Source organism: Chionomys nivalis, chromosome 11 (assembly GCF_950005125.1).
Source record: "Chionomys nivalis chromosome 11, mChiNiv1.1, whole genome shotgun sequence".
NCBI lineage: Eukaryota > Metazoa > Chordata > Mammalia > Rodentia > Cricetidae > Chionomys > Chionomys nivalis.
Genome location: NC_080096.1, coordinates 18161060 through 18182513, shown reverse-complemented (window position 1 = coordinate 18182513; position 21454 = coordinate 18161060). Strand labels below are relative to the sequence as shown.

General features: G+C 47.6%; 1 protein-coding gene across 5 annotated transcripts in view; it reads left to right on the top strand.

Moving 5' to 3' along the window:
* Positions 1–14995, top strand: part of Pafah2 (platelet activating factor acetylhydrolase 2) — a 32081-nt gene extending 17086 nt beyond the window's left edge. For all 5 annotated transcript variants that reach the window (XM_057785021.1, XM_057785020.1, XM_057785024.1 and 2 more), the window contains 4 exons: positions 5481–5572; positions 7017–7187; positions 7980–8134; positions 12633–14995. In XM_057785021.1, the coding sequence (XP_057641004.1) occupies positions 5481–5572; positions 7017–7187; positions 7980–8134; positions 12633–12727 (513 nt within the window). In that variant the 3' untranslated portion in view covers positions 12728–14995. The remainder of the gene's footprint in view (positions 1–5480; positions 5573–7016; positions 7188–7979; positions 8135–12632) is intronic.
* The last annotated feature ends 6459 nt before the right edge of the window (positions 14996–21454 follow it).

Here is a 21454-nt window from a genome sequence, read left to right as displayed (position 1 = left end):
CCAGGGGAGAGGGTATTCAGGTTGGCTTGCCTGGGCTATGCCACCTTTCCAGTCAGAGGAGTTGGGACACCAGGACTAAGGGTCCCACTTTGCCATATGGCTAGAGGGGACAGTTCCTTCCCAAGGACAGGGTGTTGAGGAACAGCAACTTGTCTACTTCAGGCAAGTAACTAAGTAGGCTTCTAAGGGAGTCCCAAGACCCCTCCTAGAAGGCATGACACTGTCCTGGCTGTGGACTTGGTGGCTGGGAAGGTACAGTTTCTGCTTTCCAATGCCCAGTTTTTCTCCCCTAATCTTTTTTCTCCCTCTAATGTCAAAACAAAATGTAGCAGCCCCCCCCCCCACACACACATAGTAAAACAGTGTTTTTTTCATGCTAGCTAATTTGAAACAGGGTCTTGATTCATATCCCAGGCTAGTCCAGAGCTCGTTGTGCAGCCCAGCCCAGACTGTCCTTGAACTCATGGCCGTCTTCCTGCCTCGATCTCCCAAGTGCTGAAGTTACAGATGTGAGCCACTACACTTAGCTAGTTAGTGTTTTCTGTTTCTTCTTCTTTTTTTTTTTTTCTTTTGAGACAGGGTCTCATGGGTCCCCGGCTGGCCCCAAGCTTACTGTGTAGTGAGACTGGCCTCAAACTCTTGGTCCTCCTGCGTCTACCTTTTGAGTAGTGGGATTTCAGGTATGCACAGCCAGGTACTGCTTATGGCATATTTTGAATGCTCATGTAATATTCCACTGTGTGAATAAGAATTCTGCTGTGGAAGGGCTCCCCACATAGACTCACGAAGTCTGCATCATACCTCCGCACATTGAGTGAAGACCATCATGAGTCTGAGTACCTACAAACAACATTTAGTTACGAACGTGGTGGAGGAGCCGCAGAGATGGCTTGTGGTTAAGGACTCAGGTTTGATTCCCAGCACCCACACGGCAGTTCCCAACTGTCTGACACTCTAGTTCCAGGGGATCCAGCACGCTTTTCTGACTCTCATGGGCACCAGGCATACAGACAAAATACCCATGCACATAAAATACAATTAAGATTAAAAAAGAAAAGAAAATGGCACCAGTTTTAATCTAGGACTTTTGTTCCCAAAAACCTAAGTTTTATATCTCAACACCTCTTGAAAATCCCACATGCCCATGTATGAGGCAGAGCCTGGACTCCAGTGGGCGTTGGTGACTGCCTGCTGAGTGGAGAAGCAAGTACCCCAGTGCTGAAGTCCAGACCTCCTGCCTGAGATCTGAGCCAGGCACTGAGCAGCAGCAGCCGCTGTCCAGGTAGAACTTAGAGGAAATGCGAAACCAACCAGCTAAGTAAACCGTGCCTCTGAGACTGAATCTGAGCATCCATTAGCCCCCTGACAAAGTCAGCCTTTTCCACTGCCTGGAGGAGGGCAGTGTGTCGCTCGCTGGGGAGCTGTCGGCGGCACAGAAGCATGCTTTGGTTTGTGTTGCTCCTTCTTTCCTTCCTTCCTTCCTTCCTTCCTTCCTTCCTTCCTTCCTTCCTTCCTTCCTTCCCTCCCTCCTTCTTTCCATCCTTCTTCCTTGCTCTCTCTCTTTTTTTATCCACCAGTTTCCAGTCTGTAAATTTATCCTGTATTGTTCCTAAGAGCAAACAGTTGGGAGGAGCCAGCTGTTCCTCTCAGAGCCCCTGGGAATGCTAATTGCTAGGACCCCTAGACCCCTCTCAGTGGCTTCATCCAATAGAAATGTCTCTCTTGTCTATCATTCACTGGGGGGTGGGGGGCAGGAGGCAGTCCAGGGCTCCCGGCTCCTTTCAGAACTGGTATTAAAGTTGGAGCTTGGCACAAGCTAAAAAGCCGCTCCACCACTGAAATGCACCCCAGCCCTGGGCTCCCTTCATCCGAGGGGTTCTGCCCTCTGCACTCTTGAACTCACATGTTCTACATGCATTAGGCTTGCAGAAGGGCATGGGCTACATGCATTAGGCCTGCAGAAGGGCATGGACTACATGCATTAGGCCTGCAGAAGGACATGGGCAGGGAAGCACCTGAGAGCTTTTATAGATGTCCTTGGAAGTAAGACTTTCAAATATATATATTGTTATTTGAGGTCATGTGTTAGTGTGTGCACCTGCATGTGGATGTGTACAAAAGTACGGAGGCCAGAGGTGTGGATTCCCCTGGAGCTGGAGTCACAGGCAGTTGTGAGAAGCCAGACTTGAGTGCTGGAAGTCAGATCCGGGTCCTCTGCAAGAGCAGCAAGTGCTCTTAAACCAAACTTTCAGCTTTGGAAGTTAGACTTTTGCTCATGCTGTTAGCTAGGACTCCGTCACATGGAACTGCAAAGAAATAGTCTCGTTGTGTGTCTGGGGACAGATTTAGTGAGCAGCCAGCTGTCGGTTTCCGAGTGATGTCAAGTGTAGCCATAGGGAAGGACGAGGCAACCCCTCTGTACTAATACTGCTATGCATGGACACGCACTGGAGGAGCACCTGTGGGGAGAAGGAGGAGTGTCCATCCTGTCTGCTCGCCTTCCCAGTGACAAGCTCAACAAGGACACTGATGAAACCTTCACTGGTTGGGAGCAGGAAGCAGGCAGCTGGTGGAAAGGAAACTAGGGGTGGGAGGCCTCTACAAACCTGAGTTTGGAGCCTACGAACAGTCACTTGGGTTTTAAAAGCTTAAGAGCCCATTCACACCAGACGGTGGTGGCGCACGCCTTTAATCCCAACAGTCAAGAGGCAGAGGCAGGTGGATCTCTGTGAGTTCGAGACCAGCCTGGTCTACAGAGCTAGTTCCAGGACAGCTAGGGCTGTTACACAGAGAAAACCTGTCTGGCAAAACAAAACAAGCAACAACAAAGAGCCCCTCCCTGCGGGTGCTTCTCTCAGCCGAGGGGGAGGACGGACACCTTCGCTGGGCTAGACGTTGAGGAGAGCAGGGCTTCTGAACACAAAGCCCGGGGAGGTTTCCCCAGCCCCTTAGCAGGCGTCAGCGGTGGCTTTTTATAGAGCCACGCTTCAGAGACTTCTGGGAACAACCCGGAATAGACACAGAGCAGTCAGAGCGCACAAAGCCTCCCTGGGCTGTGGATAAAAATCAGGACAGCCGTGCAGAGGAAGGAGAACCTGACTTGTTGTCTGTCTGCACAAGCGGGCCTCACTTCAGAGCTAAATGGGGGGAGGGCAGGAGTTCCCTGTGTTCCCCTCTGTGTGCTCTGTGGTATCCTCCAGGACCAGCTTGTGAGGCAGGAACTGTGGACCAGTGGTTCTCAACCTTCCTAACACTGCAACCCTTAAATACAGACAGCCCCTCATGTTGTGGTGACCCCCATCCATAAAATTATTTCATTGCTACTTCAACTAGTTTTGCTACTATAATGAATCATAATGGTAATTTTTTTTGGAGGTAGAGGTTTGTCAAAGTGGTTGTGACCCACAGGTTGAGAACCACTGCTGTAGCGGATGAAGGGGGCTGCTTCTCAGTGTGTTTTTTGATGAGCTGGCGGAACCCTGACAACTTGTCTGTTTGGGTACCCACACACATTTGAACGCCTGCCCTCAGCAGATAGTAGTGTTAGCAGGGGAATTACAGAAGTCAAGCTGAGCCAATGTGGGGGTACACACCTTTTTGTTTGTTTGTATTTTGAGACAGGGTTTCTCTGTGGCTTTGGAGCCTATCCTGGAACTCACTCTGTAGAGCAGTCTGGTCCCGAACTCACAGAGATCTGCCTGCCTCTGCCTCCTGACTGCTGGGATTAAAGGCGTGCGCCACACCTTTAATCCCAACATGTGGAGAGAGAGAGATCTCTGTGAGTTTGAGGCCAGCCTGGTCTATACAGCAAGTTCCAGTTCAGTCAGAACTGTTACACAGAGAAACCCTGTCTTGAAAATAACAACCCCCCCACCAAAAAAATACCCTGTCTCAAAACAAAAACAAAAAGCACAGTCCCCTTAAGGTCGCTCACACCAAAGATCAAAAGAAAGATCGGCTCTTCAGGTGACAGAAAGTCCCCTAGTTCTCTAGTCCTCTTTTGCTTCTCTTTGCCATGCTGGGTGTCAAACTTGTAGGCTTTTCTGCGCCTTTTGCCACTGAGCCACACCCCAGAGACCAGAGATTCCTCTTTTTTTTTTTTTTTTTTAAATTGTGACAATGTGGGGCTGGAGAGATGGCTCAGTGGTTAAGAGCATTGCCTGCTCTTCCAAAGGTCTTGAGTTCAATTCCCAGCAACCACATGGTGGCTCACAACCATCTGTAAAGAGGTCTGGTGCCCTCTTCTGGCCTGCAGGCATACACACAGACAGAATATTGTATACATAATAAATAAATAAAATAAATATTTAAAAAAATTGTGACAATATCTCACTGTGTAGCCCAGGCTGGTCCTGAACTTGCCATCATTCTGTGTAGTAGGGAGGGCTGCTTGTTGAAGTAATATACATAATCATACATAAAATATATTAATTAAATCACTGCTTGGCCCATTAGCTTCTTATTGGCTAATTCTTATATTAATTTAACCCATTTCTATTAATCTGTGTATAGACACATGGCTGTGGCTTACCTGCTAAAGTTCTGGCTTCTGTCTCCAGCGGGGCTACATGGTGTCTCTCTGACTCTGCCCTTCTTTCTCCCAGCATTCAGTTTAGTTTCCCTGCCTAGCTAAATTCTGCCCTGCTATAGCTCCAAAGCAGTTTCTTTATTCATTAATGGTAATCACAGCACCCAGAGGGAAATCCCATATCACCTCCCCTTTTCTGTTTAAATAAAAAAGGTTTGAACTGTAGCATAGTAAAATTACATATCACAAAACAGGTATCAAGCAAGAATTACAGTTACAATATTTATATCTATTTTTATCTTTTATTATAACTAGGGAAAACTGTAACTATAACTATAAATTCTTCAACTCCATCAAAGACTCCAAAAGGATATATTATCTAAGTAAACAGGAAGTGCATTGTAAGCAACTTCCAAAACTCTAGAATTGACAGAGACATCTCGCTGCCTAGACAGTCACCCAAAGTTCTTCTGTACCATTGGGGCATCCATCTTCAGCTCACAGGCTCATAGTATCCAGCAGACTTTTCTGTGAGGCAGGAAATTTCATAGACAGTTCCACTTATATTGGCAGCTTGTCTGTCACATTTTTCTGTGTCCTGCAGAATATTTGGCAAACCTTTTTGTGTAGCAGGAGCCCCAGAGAATCATCTCACCTTTAGGCAAGTTCAGCAGTCATTTCATTATGGTTCCCACATGTCCAGTTTATCAAGCAGTCCAGGCAAGAGCAGTTTCTTGCCCAAATGACTGACAAACTCCATAAGGAGCCTTTTCGATGCTCATCTTCCTCTTGAAGCAGAATCACAGCATACAGAGGGAAATCCCACATCAGTCCTGCCTCCTCTGGCTGGAGGCGCAGATGGTGCAGGTTCGGTGGCATTGCGCCTCACCTCATTCCCTTACAGCCACTTCTCTGTGAGTGTCTGCTCTGCTGAGTTCCCTGGTTTCCTCAGGACGGCATCGACATGAGCCGGGTGGCCGTGATGGGACACTCCTTTGGAGGAGCCACAGCTGTTCTTGCTCTGACCCAGGAGGTCCGGTTTCGGTGAGTACCGGTGATGCTGTTGCCATCAAGCTTCACACACCGTTCATTCATTCATTCATTCATTCATTCATTCATTCACTCATTCAGCAGGGATGTGTTACACAAAGGTCATGTCCTGGGCACGTCACACACCGTTCATTCACTCATTCATTCAGCAGGGATATGTTACAAAAGGGTTGTGTTCTTGGGACTATCTGACCAGCTGAACAAGGTCTGACTTCGAGAGATTACGTTGTTGGGAGAGGAAAGTAACTAGCAACTTCGTAGCACTAAGTACAATGAAGAAAATAAACAGGCCAAGAGACGTGACCTACACACCCATGTCTCTGTGCTATAGAGGATGAAGCAGGAGGATCACAGAGTTCAAGGCAAGCCAAGGAAAACCCTATCTTAAAAAAATAATAAAATAAAATGAGGACACTATTAAAGGATCTTAAACAGAGCACAGTCAGTCTTAGATTTTAAAGAGCCTCCTGGCGAGTGTGTGATGGAGCAGAGCAGCTCAAAGGGCTGGGTGGATGCAGTCCGAGGGAGAGCAAAATGGAGAGAGGATGAATACACATGAGGGTAGAGAATGGGGAGCACGGATTGAGTTGGGAGGATGGATGGAGTCAGGGAGCACAGATAGAGCCAGGAGCACGGATGGAGTTGGGGAGCACGGATGGAATCAGGGGCACGGATGGAGTTGGGGAGCATGGATGGAACCAGGAGCACGGATGGAGTCGAGAGGATGGGTGGAGTTGGGGAGCGTGGATGGAGTTGGGGAGCATGGATGGAGTTGGGGAGCACGGATGGAATCAGATTCATTTGAATTGTCAAGCCTTGGTGATGTATGAGAGCAAGGAAAAGGGAGGCAGAGCTTTGAGGTTGCACCTGTCATTAGGTGGACAGTGGCTGTCCCCTGCTGAGATGGAGGTGGAATGGGTGTACCTCTGACTCAGTGCCATGGTTCTGCTTTTGGTACCAGGAAGGTTATGGGTTTTCTGCCACACAGTCTCTGGGCTCACGTAGCGTCCTGTGCGTCAGATCTCTGAGTTGTGGTTCTGATACCTTCAAAGTGCCTCGCTCTCCCCTGGTGTCCTGGGAGCTCCTGAGATGTACGGCCTTTCTCACTGGTTTCTGCATCCAGAGAGCTCTGACCACCATGGCCACTCAGTGACTATTGAGTGAAGTGAGTAATTGAATGAGGTGACATTCGGCAGAGCTGGAGTGTGTCACTTGAGGGTAGATCCAGAGAAGGAAATCTGACCCTTGCTCTGGGGGAGTGCAAATTCTAGATGGCACTTTGGGGACAAGCAAAGGGGACTGTGTAAGATTGTCTTAGGAGGGTGTGGCTTTCTGAGTCGTCCGCCCGTTGGAAAGAAGAGTCCCTTTCCATCCTCCTCCACCCTAAGTGTTTTTGCCTGGGTTTCAGTGACAGCTCCAAATGTCTGCTTTATCCCAGGTGCGCTGTGGCCTTGGATGCCTGGATGTTCCCTCTGGAACATGACTTTTACCCCAAGGCCCGGGGCCCTGTGTTCTTTATCAACGCTGAGAAATTCCAGACAGTGGAGAGCGTCAACTTGATGAGGAAGATATGTGCCCAGGACGATCAGTCCAGGATTGTGACTGTCGTGTAAGTATGCCCCAAAGGTACGACCCCCGCATTCTGTTCATTTTTTAATCAGCTGGGTCTCCCTTCATTTCTTCTAGGTTATCCAGAACTTTCTATATATTCAAAGAGCATCTAAATGTTGCTAGAATCCCTATGTCACAATTCCTATAGGGTTTCATGTGTCTCTCTTCTCTGCTTAGGTCCAATGGGTGTTTTGGGTCTGGGTGGATTCCAGACATCTCTAGCCTCCTATGGGGATTTGAAAACCGTGACTAGAGAAGGCTTTGACAGTTGGGGCGATTTGTAGAATCTCTGTGATCATCCAGTTCATAGAGGTTATCCTAACATAGGCCCTTCTCTAAAAGTCACTAAAGCATGCTGATCCTGTTGGTGCATACCTGTAATCCCAGCACATAGGAAGCTGAGGCAGGGGCATGGAAAGTTCAAGGCCAACCTGGGCGCAGTTCTGGCAGTGAGGGGAAATGTTTCATGGTCCTTGGGGTCCCTGGATAAAAGCTATGGTGTAATAGGAACAGCAGGTGCTGGGTACCTCACCTTCCACTCCCAGCTCCCCTCTAACGGGGTCACCCTGCTTCCCCGTATTGTCAGGCATGGTGATCTAGATGTTGAGCCAGGTGCAGCCAGGCACACCTCGCTTCCAACCCTAGCTCTGTCCAGAGTCACGTCTTTCCTTCTCAGACTCTGTCGCATGGAAAGTACTTCCCGACAAGGTTGCTGGGAGAGTTGCACACGGTAGGCACACACGAGTGCCCGACCTCAACCCTCCTACCTGTTGTTTCTCTTTGTCTCTAGCGGAGCTGTTCATCGGAGTCAAACTGACTTTGCTTTCGTGAACGGCAACCTGCTTGCTAAATTCTTATCCAGTCACACTCGTGGGACCTTGGACCCTTATGAAGGTCAGGAGGTTATGGTGCGGGCCATCTTGGCCTTCCTGCAGAAGCACCTTGGTAAGGAGACAGCTGGGGCTCATGGAGCACACGTGGGGTCCCTTGGGTCTCCCGCAGCACCGTGTTCTTTCGTGACACGAGAAGGACCCGGGAGAGTCATGGCACCTGTCTGAAGCCCGGCCTGGTCACCTGACCTTTCTGAGCCACAGCTTCCTCACTGGGACAGTACATCTTCCTCTCTTTATTCCATGACCTTGGTCCCCAAACTTACCATCACTTTATGCATTGTGGGCTCTTTATGGTAATAATTGGGCAAAATTCATGGAAGATTTTTTTTTTTAAGAAACCAAACATGGAAGGATTATGACCAATGTCGTAAGTCATAGAGCAGCTAAATAGCAAAGCCTTTTGAGGTCCGTGGTGTTATCTCTACCCAGAGAGGGTGTCTTCTTTGGTGGACAAGCAAGCTGGCTTTTCCACTGGGGATCTGGATGTTTGGGGTGATCGTCTTGGGTCTGGTGAGATCATTCTGTGGGTAAATGGTGCTTGTGCCTCAAGCCTGCCGACGTGAGTTCAACCCCCAGAACCCACACAAAGGTGGAAGAGAGAACTGACCTCTGACCTCACACACTTGCTGTGGCATGTGCACACGTGCACGCACATGCACGCGCACACACACACACACACACAAATATTGTAAAAAGAAGCTAATGGTCTAATTAAACTTTTTTGGACCACAAAGACTAGAAGTTTAGTTTACCTCAAGTAAAAAGTGAAAGCGGTGGTGGTGCACACCTTTAATCCCAGCACTTGGGAAGCAGAAGCAGGTGGATCTCTGTGAGTTCAAGGCCAACCTGGTCTACAGAGTGAGTTCTAGAACAACCAGAGCTTTACACAGAGAAACCCTGTCTCAAAAAACAAGCAAACAAAAACAAAAAACAAAGGGAAGGAGGGAGGGAGGGAAGGAAGAAAGGAAGGAGGAAGGAAGGAGGGAGGAAGGAGGGAGGGAGGAGGGAGGAGGAAGGAAGGGAGGAAGGGAGGAAGGGAGGAAGGAGGAAGGAAGGAGGGAGGAGGAAGGAGGGAGGAGGGGAAATCCTGTAAGTTAGTTTCTGAGGTATTACCTGGACCCAGTGGGTGACCCAGTCAAGGATGGATGTGGTTTTCTTTCTCTGCCCCTCAGGCTCAGTGTGTGTCTTCCTTTTCATGTCTTCCTCAGCCTCTTTCATTGTTTCTGTGCTCTTTTTTCTGTCCTGAAGTGTCTGCTCACTTTCTGCTTCCTCAGAACATGGCTCAGCTCGTGCCACCAGCGCTGGTTCTCTCTCTTGTGGGTCACAGCTCAGCTCGTGCCACCGAGCGGCTGGTTCTCTCTCTATGGGCTCCCAGCTTTCCTCTTCAGCTTCCACTGCTCACAACTGTATGGGGGGTAAACTTTGGGGGTAGTGACGACTTCATTTTATTTGCTTATGTATTTACTATGATTATTTATTAACACTAGATTCCCAAAAGAGGTACTTGGTTGTGTCAGCTCATCTTTGCCTCCCGAAATACATTGTGGGGCACCATCCAGCCCTAGCCTGAAGCTATCGTGATCACATGTCCCTGTCAGTGCAGTCAGCATAGAGGGGAAGCACCATGACCCTCATGAAGCTGACCGCTCCCAAGCCATTTTCATCAGGAGGCAGCCCGACTTGCCTGGACCAACCTCACGGCAAGATCTGATGCCTTATCCCCCCCACACACTCACACACTCCACACATACACACTCACTCGACACACACATACACACGCATTCGCACACAGACCCACACGTACACACATATGTGCACACACATATACACATGCCATACATATACACACTACTGTAATCTTCCAGCGAGATCTGATACCTTATTACTGACACACACACACACACACACACACACAAATGCACGTCCATACACACAGCTGCTCTGGTTGTCCCCAGAGTTGACCAGAGAAGCTTCAGGTAGCACGTGGCAGCTCTTTAGATATTTGTGGTCATTTCTAATGTCCTCTGTTCATTAGGCTAATGGCCTGGGGACTTGCAGTGGTTCCCTGTTCAATTTCCCCATGCAGTCTGTTGTCGCCTTCCTTTGGGAGCAATTTGTCAGGGCCTCTTTTAAAGAGACACGCCCTGACTGCAACTGTAGTAGACATGGGACTCTCCCCTCCGTGCTGTGGACACGGGTCTTCCCCTGCATAGCCTGGATACATTCCTGTTTCCCACGATTTGTGCAACCCATTTGGTTTGGATTGTGCTTGTGTTTAAAATACGCCTGCCCTGTTAAGAACGCATTGCTGCTTTGAGGCAAATTTGCAATTCTGGTTGTATTTGCTCTTTTCACCTTGCAAATTAAGAGCGGAGAACTGTTCCTACCTGAGTTTAGAAATTGGCAGGGGCTCACAGAGACATGCCTTTGCTCCTGAGAGAAAGGGGTGGACCCACTTCCCAGGGCTTTAGCGGCTGCTGCTCCCGATCCTCAGCCCACACCTCCTGTTTCCCCTGGGCACACGTCATTATAGGAGCCCACGATTAAAGATGACAGGGCATCTACGAGTGGTGGCGCACACCTTAAATCCCAGCACTTGGGAGGCAGAGGGAGGTGGATCCTATGTGAGTTCAAGGCCAGCCTGGTCTACATAGTAAGACTCTGTCTCAAAAAGAAAAAAAAAAGCTGATGGTGGCACGGGAGCCCATGATGGTGTGACCAGCCAGAGAACAGCAGAGGAGGTGGTGGCAGGAGTCAAGGCTGGAGCAAGCTTGTTGGGGACTTAGTCTGCTCGTGCTGAGGGTTCTGATGTCACGCTCGGTATTCTAGAAGCACTGTCTGTCGTGTCTGATCTGGAGATGATCCTTCCAGTAGTTTCTTTTATTGTTTACTAGCGTCGTTGTTTTCAGACGTCGTTGTTTTAGAGCTTAGAAATTTTCTTTAATCTGTAATTTGTTCAGGTTATCTGGTTCTGGTGCCAGCATGCAGCCTGACTGTGTAGCCCCACAGCCCAGGCCCCTTCTGTAGCACGAATTCTAATTGTTCTTAATAATAAAAACCTGGAGTCAGATACTAGGGGGTGAAAGCTGAAGGATCAGAGAAGCAGAGCAGCAGCCACTAGAGTTCTTACCTCTACCAACGCTCAGTCCAAAGGGGCGCTCCTGTCTCTACAAATCCTCAGACTGCATCCGACCCAGCTCCTGTCTCCTCCCGCCTTATATTCCTCTCTCTGCCCAGCTGTATCACTCCTGTCTCCACCTCCCTAGTGCTGGGATTAAAGGCGTGTGACTCCCAAGTGCTGGGATTAAAGGTATGAGCCACCATTGCCTGGCTCTGTTTCTCTTTGACACTGTATCAATGTAATGTAGCCAAGGGTGGCTTTGAACTCACAGAGATCCGTCTGCCTCTGTCTCCGAGTGCTGGGATTAAAGGTGTGTGCCACCACTTCCTGGCCCCTCTGGCTAACTAGTGGCTTAGCTCTGCCCTCTGATCTTCAGACAAGCTTTATTTGCTAGATCACAAACAGTATATCACCACACCCTTCATTGTGTGTCGCAGTGTCATACTGGACAACAGTGTCTTTGACCACAGCACGCAGTGACTGCCTAGGAGTCAGAGGGTAGACCTGACTAAGGCAGAAAAACCAGGGAAGGGGCTGCCTAGACAAGACCATTCTGGCTTTGGTCCCGACTGATGAAGAAAGGCCACCGGGAGGGAAGGGACAGGGGTCTTCTAAGACAGAAGGCCTGGTAGTGTGGGAAGTTCCCCTACTTCCTGAGCTCAGGACAGGGGGTTCTTGATGGGGGAAGGGAGTGAAGTGGGCAGAAGTCAGGAGCAGCAGCCTATAGGTTTGCTGAAGGGCATGGATCTGAGCCCCCAGTCCACGAGGAGCCTAGGTTCCAGCAGGAGAATGGCTACAAGCGGAGGATGGGTGAGGCGAAGAGTTGAGAACCTAGAGTGTGGGTGGCGTGGAAGCTCTTGTGCTGACCCAGGTGAGAAGAGAGAGAGCAGAGTCTGAGTAAAGACACTGTATCTTCACCATCTGGCCTTACAGAGGAAAGAAGCTTCTAGGGTCCTTGTCACTGGGAACTAAAATGAGCCGGAGGTGGCTCCGCAGCCTCTCAGCTGCTGCCTAACGCCTCCAGAGCCCAGCGATGCCACCTTCTCAGTGAAATCCCGCTCCCTTCCCGCTGACTACCCACGCCTCCTCTTCCTCCTCCCTGTTCCCCACCTGCCCTCCTGGAAGATCACACATCTCCTCTTCCTCCTCACACCTCCAGCACCTCTTCCCTCTCTGTCTCTTGCTGAATGACACTGCCTCCCTCTTGCTCAAATGGAAGCCACCATGCTACCACAGCCTCTCAGGGCCTGCGTGAGTAGACCCAGCTGCCCTGACTGCTGGGTCTCCCTCCTTAGCTGCCCATGAGGCCGCCATACCTAGTCCTTTTGGTATCCCAAGTGCTCCTCTCTAGGGTGCCCCAGGGACCCTGTGGAAGCTGACCTGACTCTACAGTGGTCTGCTAACCCTCTTCCTGTTTGTGCCCACCCAGACCTGAAGGAGGACTACGATCAATGGAACAGCTTCGTGGAAGGCATCGGACCAGCGCTCATTCGAGGGAGCCCACCACATCTGTCCAGTTTGTAGGCACAACTGGCCATTTGTAGGTCATTCGAACCGAGTTTCCACGTAGGAGCTGCCCAAGGATACTTGTAACCTAGTGGTAGGATCCTTTCTTAGAGATTGAGAGGATGTAATCAGACTCCTGATTGGGCAGCTGGGCCCTTTGCTCTTGGAATCGTTGATCTTACAGCTCAGAGCAGCTTGCGAACAAATCACTGGCTCACGGGAAGCTGACATTTCCTCCCTTCCTCCTCCCTCCCTTCTTTCCTTCCTTCCTTCCTTTTTTTTTTTTTTTTTTTTGGTCAAAGACTCGTATCCCAGACTGGCTTTGACACACATTGTCACTATGCCTGGTCTTTATCCAGTGCTGAGGATCAAACCTGTCTTGAGTTAATGGCTGTGAAGTATTAGGTGCTGAGGATCTGTTCCCCATGACAGTCATCCCTGCCTCTGTCCCAGGGCCTGTTCACTTCAAATAAGAACAGTGTCTAGCTGCTTGCCAGAGCTCGTTCTCTCGGCTTGGGGCATTTCTTCTGTTCCAGCCATAGTTACCACGTGGAATCAGGAGCAATAGATGCCATTATTGCTAGCCCCCACTGCCACCACAGCCCCCACTCCCACGACAGCCCCCACTCCCACCCACCACAGCCCCCACTGCCACCACAGCCCCCACACCCAGTATTTTTGGCGTCCAGTGCTCACCTCGAGGAAAAACCCATGGATCTGTGGTTGCTGCTACGCACTGACTTTACAGTGATTGCTGTATAAGTTAGGCCACTATATTAACTGAGCCACATCCCCGGCCCTTGGCGAGTTAACTTTCTGAGGCTGAACTAAGAGAATAAGTCATGGGGTGGGACTGGCTGAGCCCCCAGCCCCAGGCTGAACCCAGTGAAGCCTGGATGTGAAGACTTGACTGGGTGAGTTCACTCCCTCATCATGGGCTAGCATTGCCTCTTGAATGCAAGTCATGGTGCCAAAGGCCAGAGGGGGACCCTTAGGGCCTGCAGCCCTGCCTGGTGTTCACCACCTGCCACCTGTTGTCCTGGTGTTCTCCACCTGATACCTGCTCTCCTGGTGTTCTTCACCTGCTCTCCTGGTGTTCCCCACCTGCCTCTGGTGAGGTACAACACGAGGTCGCTCTCTGGTTTCTCACTTTTCACTCTCCCTGCTGTATGAGAAACAGTAATGGGCCCTCCGTCCTGTTACTCTTAGGAGCCCATGCGGGGCCAACAGTATTGTCCTCAGAACCCAGAGAAAGACACAGACACCAAGGAGTCCCTCAGAAGCTGAGCGCCTTTGAGGTTTTGCGAGTGTATCTTGTCAGGAAACACCCTGAGGAGGTGGAGACAGGCTGTGGACTATTAATGGGGCCACGCTGCCATTTGCACAGACCAGAGGGCACTGGGTTGGTCAGCTCAGCTGCGGGAATGTTCCCAGGGAGATCTGAGGTCAGCTTTGTCTTGCCTCTTACCTCCTGTGCCATGAACTACCAACTTGTTCCAAATATGGGTACTTTAGTCATCTGGGTTTTTTTTTAATTTATTTTTTTTTTGAGGCCATCACCCCAAATTTAAGAAACAGACTCTGCATCCTGTCCTGTTGAATATTGGTGCTCATGCTTGCCTAACGACATGCTGTAATATGCAGTCTGTGTAATCTGCATTAGCAAGCCGGGAGCGCTGGAAGTGGCTTCTCTTTGTCCCCTTCACTTGTTAGTCGTGCTGAGCCATATGGAAAATCTTGGGGAAGAAAGGCAGTTTTCCCAGAGTTCCAAGCTCTGTGGGAAGGCCCACCATGAACTGCATCTCCGCCATACAAGACATGTATGTCACCCGAGTCTAAGGAGGGAACCCTAGGAGGGCAAGTTCAGAAGGGAAGTGGATCTCTGCGTAGTAGTCCAGGGTCAGGGCCACCAAATCAAGTCAGGAAGCGCTCTCTCTCTCTCTCTCTCTCTCTCTCTCTCTCTCTCTCTCTGCAGCTCTACAGCCACACAGCTGGGCTTCACCCTGGCTCCACCACTGCAGGAATCAGGGCAGATTCTGCTGTCTTCCCAACCTCAGTCCCCGCATGTGAGGGCCTGTGTTACAAACTGTTGGGTGACTGAGTGAGGGGATGCATGACCCATGGGTTATTAAATGTTTATTTCCCACTTCCCACACATGCACTTTCTAATTGTCTGTGTATCACAGTAAGAATGATGCACATGATCTCCGTCCTTCAAGATCTGTTGAAACGTGATTGTTGGCCCCCTTGACGTCAACTCTGTCAGTGTTCACTGTGTGATTAAAGAACCTGTCTATTCTGAAGTCGCTGGCTGGCCAGCTTTCTTCTTTGGAATTTCTTTTCAAGAGAGCACATATTGGTCTAAACTGGGACCCTGCAGCCTCCCACCTGGGGACCAGAGTCCCCTTGTACCCACAGGACTATCCCTAGGCCATCCTAAGAAGATGACACCTTGGGGTCACCTATGGGAGCCATAGCACTTTTACCTGAGACCCCAAAATAATACAGGCACAAAGCTGTGAAGGCGACCTGGATCTGAGACAAAGGACCTTCTCGTTCAGAATGATGCCAACGGTCCGTGTATCTACTGGATCAGGGGGATCGTCCCTTTGGGAGAACTATCCAGTAAGTCATGAAACCATGGCCTCTTTGAAGCTGTTGTCTGCACAGAAGCCCACACACTTAAAGGGTGTGCAGGTGCAGGTGCACTTATACGCACATACATGTGGAGGCCGCAGGCTGACATCAGGTGTCCTCTGTGACTCTCCACTTTAGTTTCTGAGATAATCACTCACTGAGCCTGCAGCTCACTGATTTGGATAGACTGGCTTCTGAGCAAGCCCCCAGGGATCCTCCTGTCTCGGCCTCCTAGGCACTTGGGTTCTCACGTGGGTACCACTATTGTCTATATGTCTGTGTCTGTATAGGGATCAAACTCAAGTCCTCATGCTATGTGGCAAGCATTTTGCCAACTGAGCCATTCCCCAACTCTAAAACCAAGGGCTGGCATTCCTGGGTGGGCTCAAGTCACCAAGGATTTTTTTTTTTAAACAAGTACATGCTTATGTTTGTTTATTTGTTGATTAGTTAATCAGCTGATTTTAAGAGAGGGTCTTTTTAGTTTTTCTCACCAGGGTTTCTCTGTGTAGCCCTGGCTGTCCTGGAACTCATGCTGTAGACCAGGCTGGCTTTGAACTCACAGAGATCCACCTGCATCTGCCTCCTGAGTGCTGGGATTAAAGGCGTGCGCCACCACCACCCAGCTTAAGTCACCAATATTTTGGTTAACAGTGCTCAGCTTTTAATAAGGATCAACATCATTTCATTTTTATTTCTTTTAAAGACAGGGTCTTTAAGTAGTCCTGGCTGGCCTGGAACTTGCTGTGTAGTCTGGGCTGGCCTCTGACTCCCTGAGATTTGCCTGCCTCAATCCTACCCCCGCCCCCTTTTTCCCCAAGTGCTGAGGATTTGCACACACTAGGTAAGTGCTCTTCCACGGAGCCACATCCCCTGCCTCCGTGATGCTTATGCTCATGGTGGGTCTAAAGGCAGGGTTGCCACTGTCTGCATGTGGTTGCAGGTCACCATGCTGACACGGGAGGAGAGCATGGCAACCATCTACTTCCAGTCTTAATTTCTTATGCCAAAGCTTGCCACCTGGCACTTTTAATACCCTGTGCCATCCAGAATGAACGAAAGTGCTTGTGCCTGTGTCCCATGCCGGAGAGGTTGGTTCCAAGGCCTGTGGCGAGAGGGGACACCCTTGCTCTGTGACTGTAATTTCTGCCATCACATTTTAGAGTTTGTATTGACTCCATTGTGGTCAAGATGCCATTCTTCAGATCCCTTGATGAATCAACTTGTTCATATTGAATCTGTGACTTCCGGTGTGCAATGGGTAATCATCTGTGTTGTTTGAAGCTACGAGAAAAGGAAGGAGGTGCTGAGGGGCGGCTTTCTTTAGGGACCCTCCTGACAGTAAAGTGTGTCTGTCACCCCTGCTGTTGTGACTATGATCCTTCCTCTGACTCCGCAGGCCTTTGGCCGTTTGTTCTAGTTTTTGGTTAACATCAAGGGATCAAAGGATGCTGGATAGACGGCCTTGGATGTTGGACCACGTGGCTCACACCTTTAATCCCAGCACTCAGGAGACAGAAGCAGGCGGATCTCTGTGAGTTGAAGGCAGCCTGGTCTATAAAGTTCCAGGTCTACACAGAGAAACCCTGTCTCGAAAGCAAAAACAAAAGAAAATAAGGCTAACCCTGATACTAACTGGCATGTCTGATAAGTGACATTGCAGTCAATCATGTCTAGGAAAAAAAGATGTATTTTATTATTTTAAAATTTAATTTATTATCACTTTATACTAACTTAGTGTATGACTTTTTTATTTTTTACTTGTTTTTTGGTTTTCTCTGTAGCTTTGGAGCCTGTCCTGAAACTCGCTCTGTAGACCTCAAATTCACAGAGATCTGCCTGTCTCTGCCTCCCGAGTTCTGGGATTAAAGGCATGCGCCACCACCACCTGGCTACTTTTCACTTGTAAAACAAGAACCCTAGTATTGTTTACCTCACAAAGTTATTGAAATCGCTAAACGACGTTTCACACAGTAAGGACCTGGTGGCCCGGAGGACTCAGCAAACACTAGCGCTACCCATTGTTCCATCTGTGCTTTCACAGCCGGAAGGCTAGGCGTCATTTCTCCGTGCACTGAACAGCCAGGGCAGTCTTGGTGTAAACAGAGTGCCCGCCAGAGTGCAGAAGGTCCTGGGTTCTAGCCACAGCAGTGCCAAAGGGAGGTCAGGGGTCCATTTTCATTCTAGCGTCCCTCACATGAAGCCTTTTAAATGTCTGCACAATCATTGTGTTCTCTGCCAGAGTGAAGCTAAGAGAAGAGAGACACTCCTGTTGTAGGAGGCCCCTTGTTTGTTCCCGGCTGCCTATGCTCAATCACTCAGAAACTATATGGTTTAAATCACTGCTTGGCCAATCACTTAAACATGTTGCTAACTAGCTCTTATGTCTTTAGTTAACCCATTTCTATTCATCTGTGTATCGCCACGTGGCTGTGGATTACCGGCAAGGTTCCATCTGGTGTCTCTCTCCCAATGGGGCTACATGGCTTCTCTTGACTCCGCCTGCTCTCTCCCAGCATTCAGTTTAGTTTTCCCCACTTGGCTCTATTCTGCTAAGCCCTGGCTGAAATATTTATTCATTAACCAATAAAAGCAACACAGAGACAAAAGGACTTCCACACCACACTCCCATTGTGTTTGCTCTGATTTCCTTGATTCTCACATCAGAAACCAAAATTCACAGTACAGTTGCAACCCTGCGGCCTCTGACCAAGGGTGTGATCCTGCCGGCCTCTGATCACCCAGTAGTCCACACTGGGATTTTAATTTCACACCTAATGGTTGTAAACACAGGCAAAGGTCCTAAACATCAAATGGTGGGCAGGACAGCTGCATCTGTGGATAAGAGGATCTAATGCTTTTACAGAGGTCCAGGGTTCAGTTCCCAGCATCAGTATGACAGCTCACAGCTGCCGATAGTCCCGGTTCCTGAAGCCCCAAAGCCCTCTTCTGACCTCTGAGGATCCCTGCATGCACGCGATGCACAAAAACTCATGCAAACGCCTGTATGTTAAAGTAAATAAATCTTTTTAAAAATTTTTATCGAGCTCTACATTTTTCTCTGCTCCCCTCCCTGCCTCTCCCCTCTCTTTCAACCCTCCCCCCATAAATAAATCTTTAAATGTTGCATGGAAGAATGGGATCGCAGAGACTGGCCCAGGGGAGAGCCTGGCATCTTAAAAGGGAGCTGGGGAAAGAGGCTGGTTAATTTTTGTCTGCAGGCTTGAGGTTGGGATGAGTGTGTCAAGTGCCCTGTGTCCTTGAGAGAAAGGCCCAGCTTGAAAATGACAACTGAGTCACCTTGTCATGCTCTCCTTCACAAGTTCAATTTTAATAGGTGACTAATTGCTAACCTGCATTTCCTTATTATCTTAAATAGTAATAATAACTTTCATTTGCATTACATTGTTAAAAGACTTGCATAGGTACCATACATTGAACAAGATCAGAAATGTATGTAAAGTATGTTCTAACAAAAATAATGTCAATTTCATATCAATATACAAAAAATTCAAGCCAATGTAAAATATTGAAAACTAGTAGTTGCTTTTGTGGTTTAAAAGCAGACTTAAAGCCTGGCGGTGGTGGCGCACGCCTTTAATCCCAGCACTTGGGAGGCAGAGGCAGGTGAATCTCTGTGAGTTCGAGACCAGCCTGGTCTACAAGAGCTAGTTCCAGGACAGGCTCCAAAGCCACAGAGAAACCCTGTCTCGAAAAACCAAAAAAAAAAAAAAAAAAAAAAAAAAAAAAGCAGACTTAATAATCTACCTTTTAAAGGGAAATGTGGTAAATTTGCAAGAAAAAATAATGACATCTTGAGATTTGCAGGCAAATGGAAGGATCTAGAAAACATCTTATTGAGTGAGGTAACTCAGACCCAGAAAGACAAACTCATAAGTGGCTTTTAGACATAAAGCAAAGAAAACAAGCCTACAGTTCACAATCCCAGAGAACCTAGATAATAATGAGGACCCTAAGAGAGACATACATGGATCTAGTCTACATGGGAAGTAGAAAAAGACAAAATCCCCTGAATAAACTGGGAGCATGGGAACCATGGAAGAGGGTAGAAAGGGAGGGGAGAGGAAGGGAGGTAAGCAGAGGAAAATGTATAGCTCAATAAAATCAATTAAAAAAATAATCTACCTTATATCCTATCATATCTATAGCCTCACCTCTTTTTTTCAAAGCAAGAACTTTAAATCTAATCTTTGTTTAACTTTCCTCCTGACTATAACCAATAACAACTTGTAACCAACCCCCAACAATGACAAATATCCATAAGCACTGAGCAACCAGAAACCACCCACCCCACCTCTTGGGAATTTGGGTGTTGTGTTCTTAAGTTTACTTCCTGCTGTCTGGGGGCTAAGGCATCTTTAGGGGACCCTGAAAAGAAAGATTTGGGTTGTCAAGTCCTGGGAGAGATAGCTTTATCATTTGTTGTCCAGTCTCTGCAGAATGGGAAAGTGCAAGCCTTGTCTCAAGTCCTGGCTAGAGTAGTCTGTGAGGCTGGATCATCTCAGCTAGCCACCTTGAAATTTTTCTGAGAAGTTTGTAGTTCAAAGCCGATCTTTAGGTGGTGTTTTTCAGCTTAGTGGTGTTATCATAGTCCTGGAGGAATCGTCCTTGTGGGGCCCCAGGCTCCCTATGGAGACTTCAAAGGTCGCTGTTATGCGTGCTCTTGGTTCACTGCAGAAAACTGGTAGAGACTCAAACCTGAAATCATGTACAGGAAGGTAGATGAAACCTTTTTCTAGAATATGTTAGTACTCTATATGACCATTAATATCATGATAAAAAGTTTAAATATATATTAATTAATCTTATAAATTTTGAGGTAATATTTATACCTTAAGGAAAGCTTTTAAAGAGTCAATATAAAACCAAAAGATTATGAGATTAGTGGCAATAAAATAGTCCTTAAATATTTGTTTTTTTTTCTGTCCCATATCAGGTGACTCTTCTGACATGAGACAGAGATTTTGGATTTTAATTTAATAAGCATGCTTAGGTTTAGAGAAGGAGAGAGCCACACTCCAACTCCAAAGCCAGCTTTAGTCTTTAACTGGACTGGGACTTCAAGAAGACCATTTGCAGTGTGTCCGTAGAGAACAGCAGAAATGGATGGTGAGATGGCTCAGAGGTTAAGAGCACTGGCTGCTCTTCCAGAGGACCTGAGTTCAAGTCCCAGCAACAATATGGTGGCTCACAGCCATCTATAATGAGATCTGGTATCCTCTTCTGGTATGCAGTCATAACATTGTATACATAATTATTAAGCTAATAATTATTTATATTATTCTACATATTAATATAATATAATAATTGAAATTTAAAAAAGAAAAAAGAATAGCAGAAACAAACATTTGGGAAGATTTTTGAAATTTCATCCTGTTGGAAATGTGATATACCAATAGGCCAATTTATTCTTTTTCTTGTGACATTTTTTTCTGGATGATTTGTCTTTTTTTTTTTTTTCCAGATGTCTCATTTGTCCAGTGGTCTTCAGATTCCTTAACTGGATACCTTTATTTTCCTGAAAGGCAAAAACAAAACCCTTTCCCAACCCTAATTCTAGGGAGATTCTCTTTTGGCAAATTATTTCTGATCAAATGAAAAACATTTGTTAGTTTTATAGGTTAGTTTAGATTAAATGGCCATGTTGTTTGATGAACTATCATCTCTCTTAATTAACAGGTGTCTCTTGTTCAAATCAAATCTTTATCAATTTTGATAGTATCCATAGCTTTTCAAAAGCAAAGCCTCCTTCCCTAACATAACACATGTCCTGGTTTCCATTCTGAGGTCAGTTCATCTTTAAAGTATATTGGATGATTTCTTTTTTTTTTTTTAACTACCCAATATCTCTCTGCAGCTGTTGTTTCTTTCTTATTAGCATTTTAAAAAATTCAAAGTTAATAAAGCATTATGCAAACTATTTCTGGGGGTCTTTATCAGCCCTTTCTGTTTATTTAACATATCCTTTAGATTTGATCTTTCTATAACTGCCTGTCCTGCAGGATTATGTGGTATACCTGTAATGTGCTTTATATTATAATAAGCAAAAAACTGTTTCATTGTTTTAGAGATATGTGCTGGAGCATT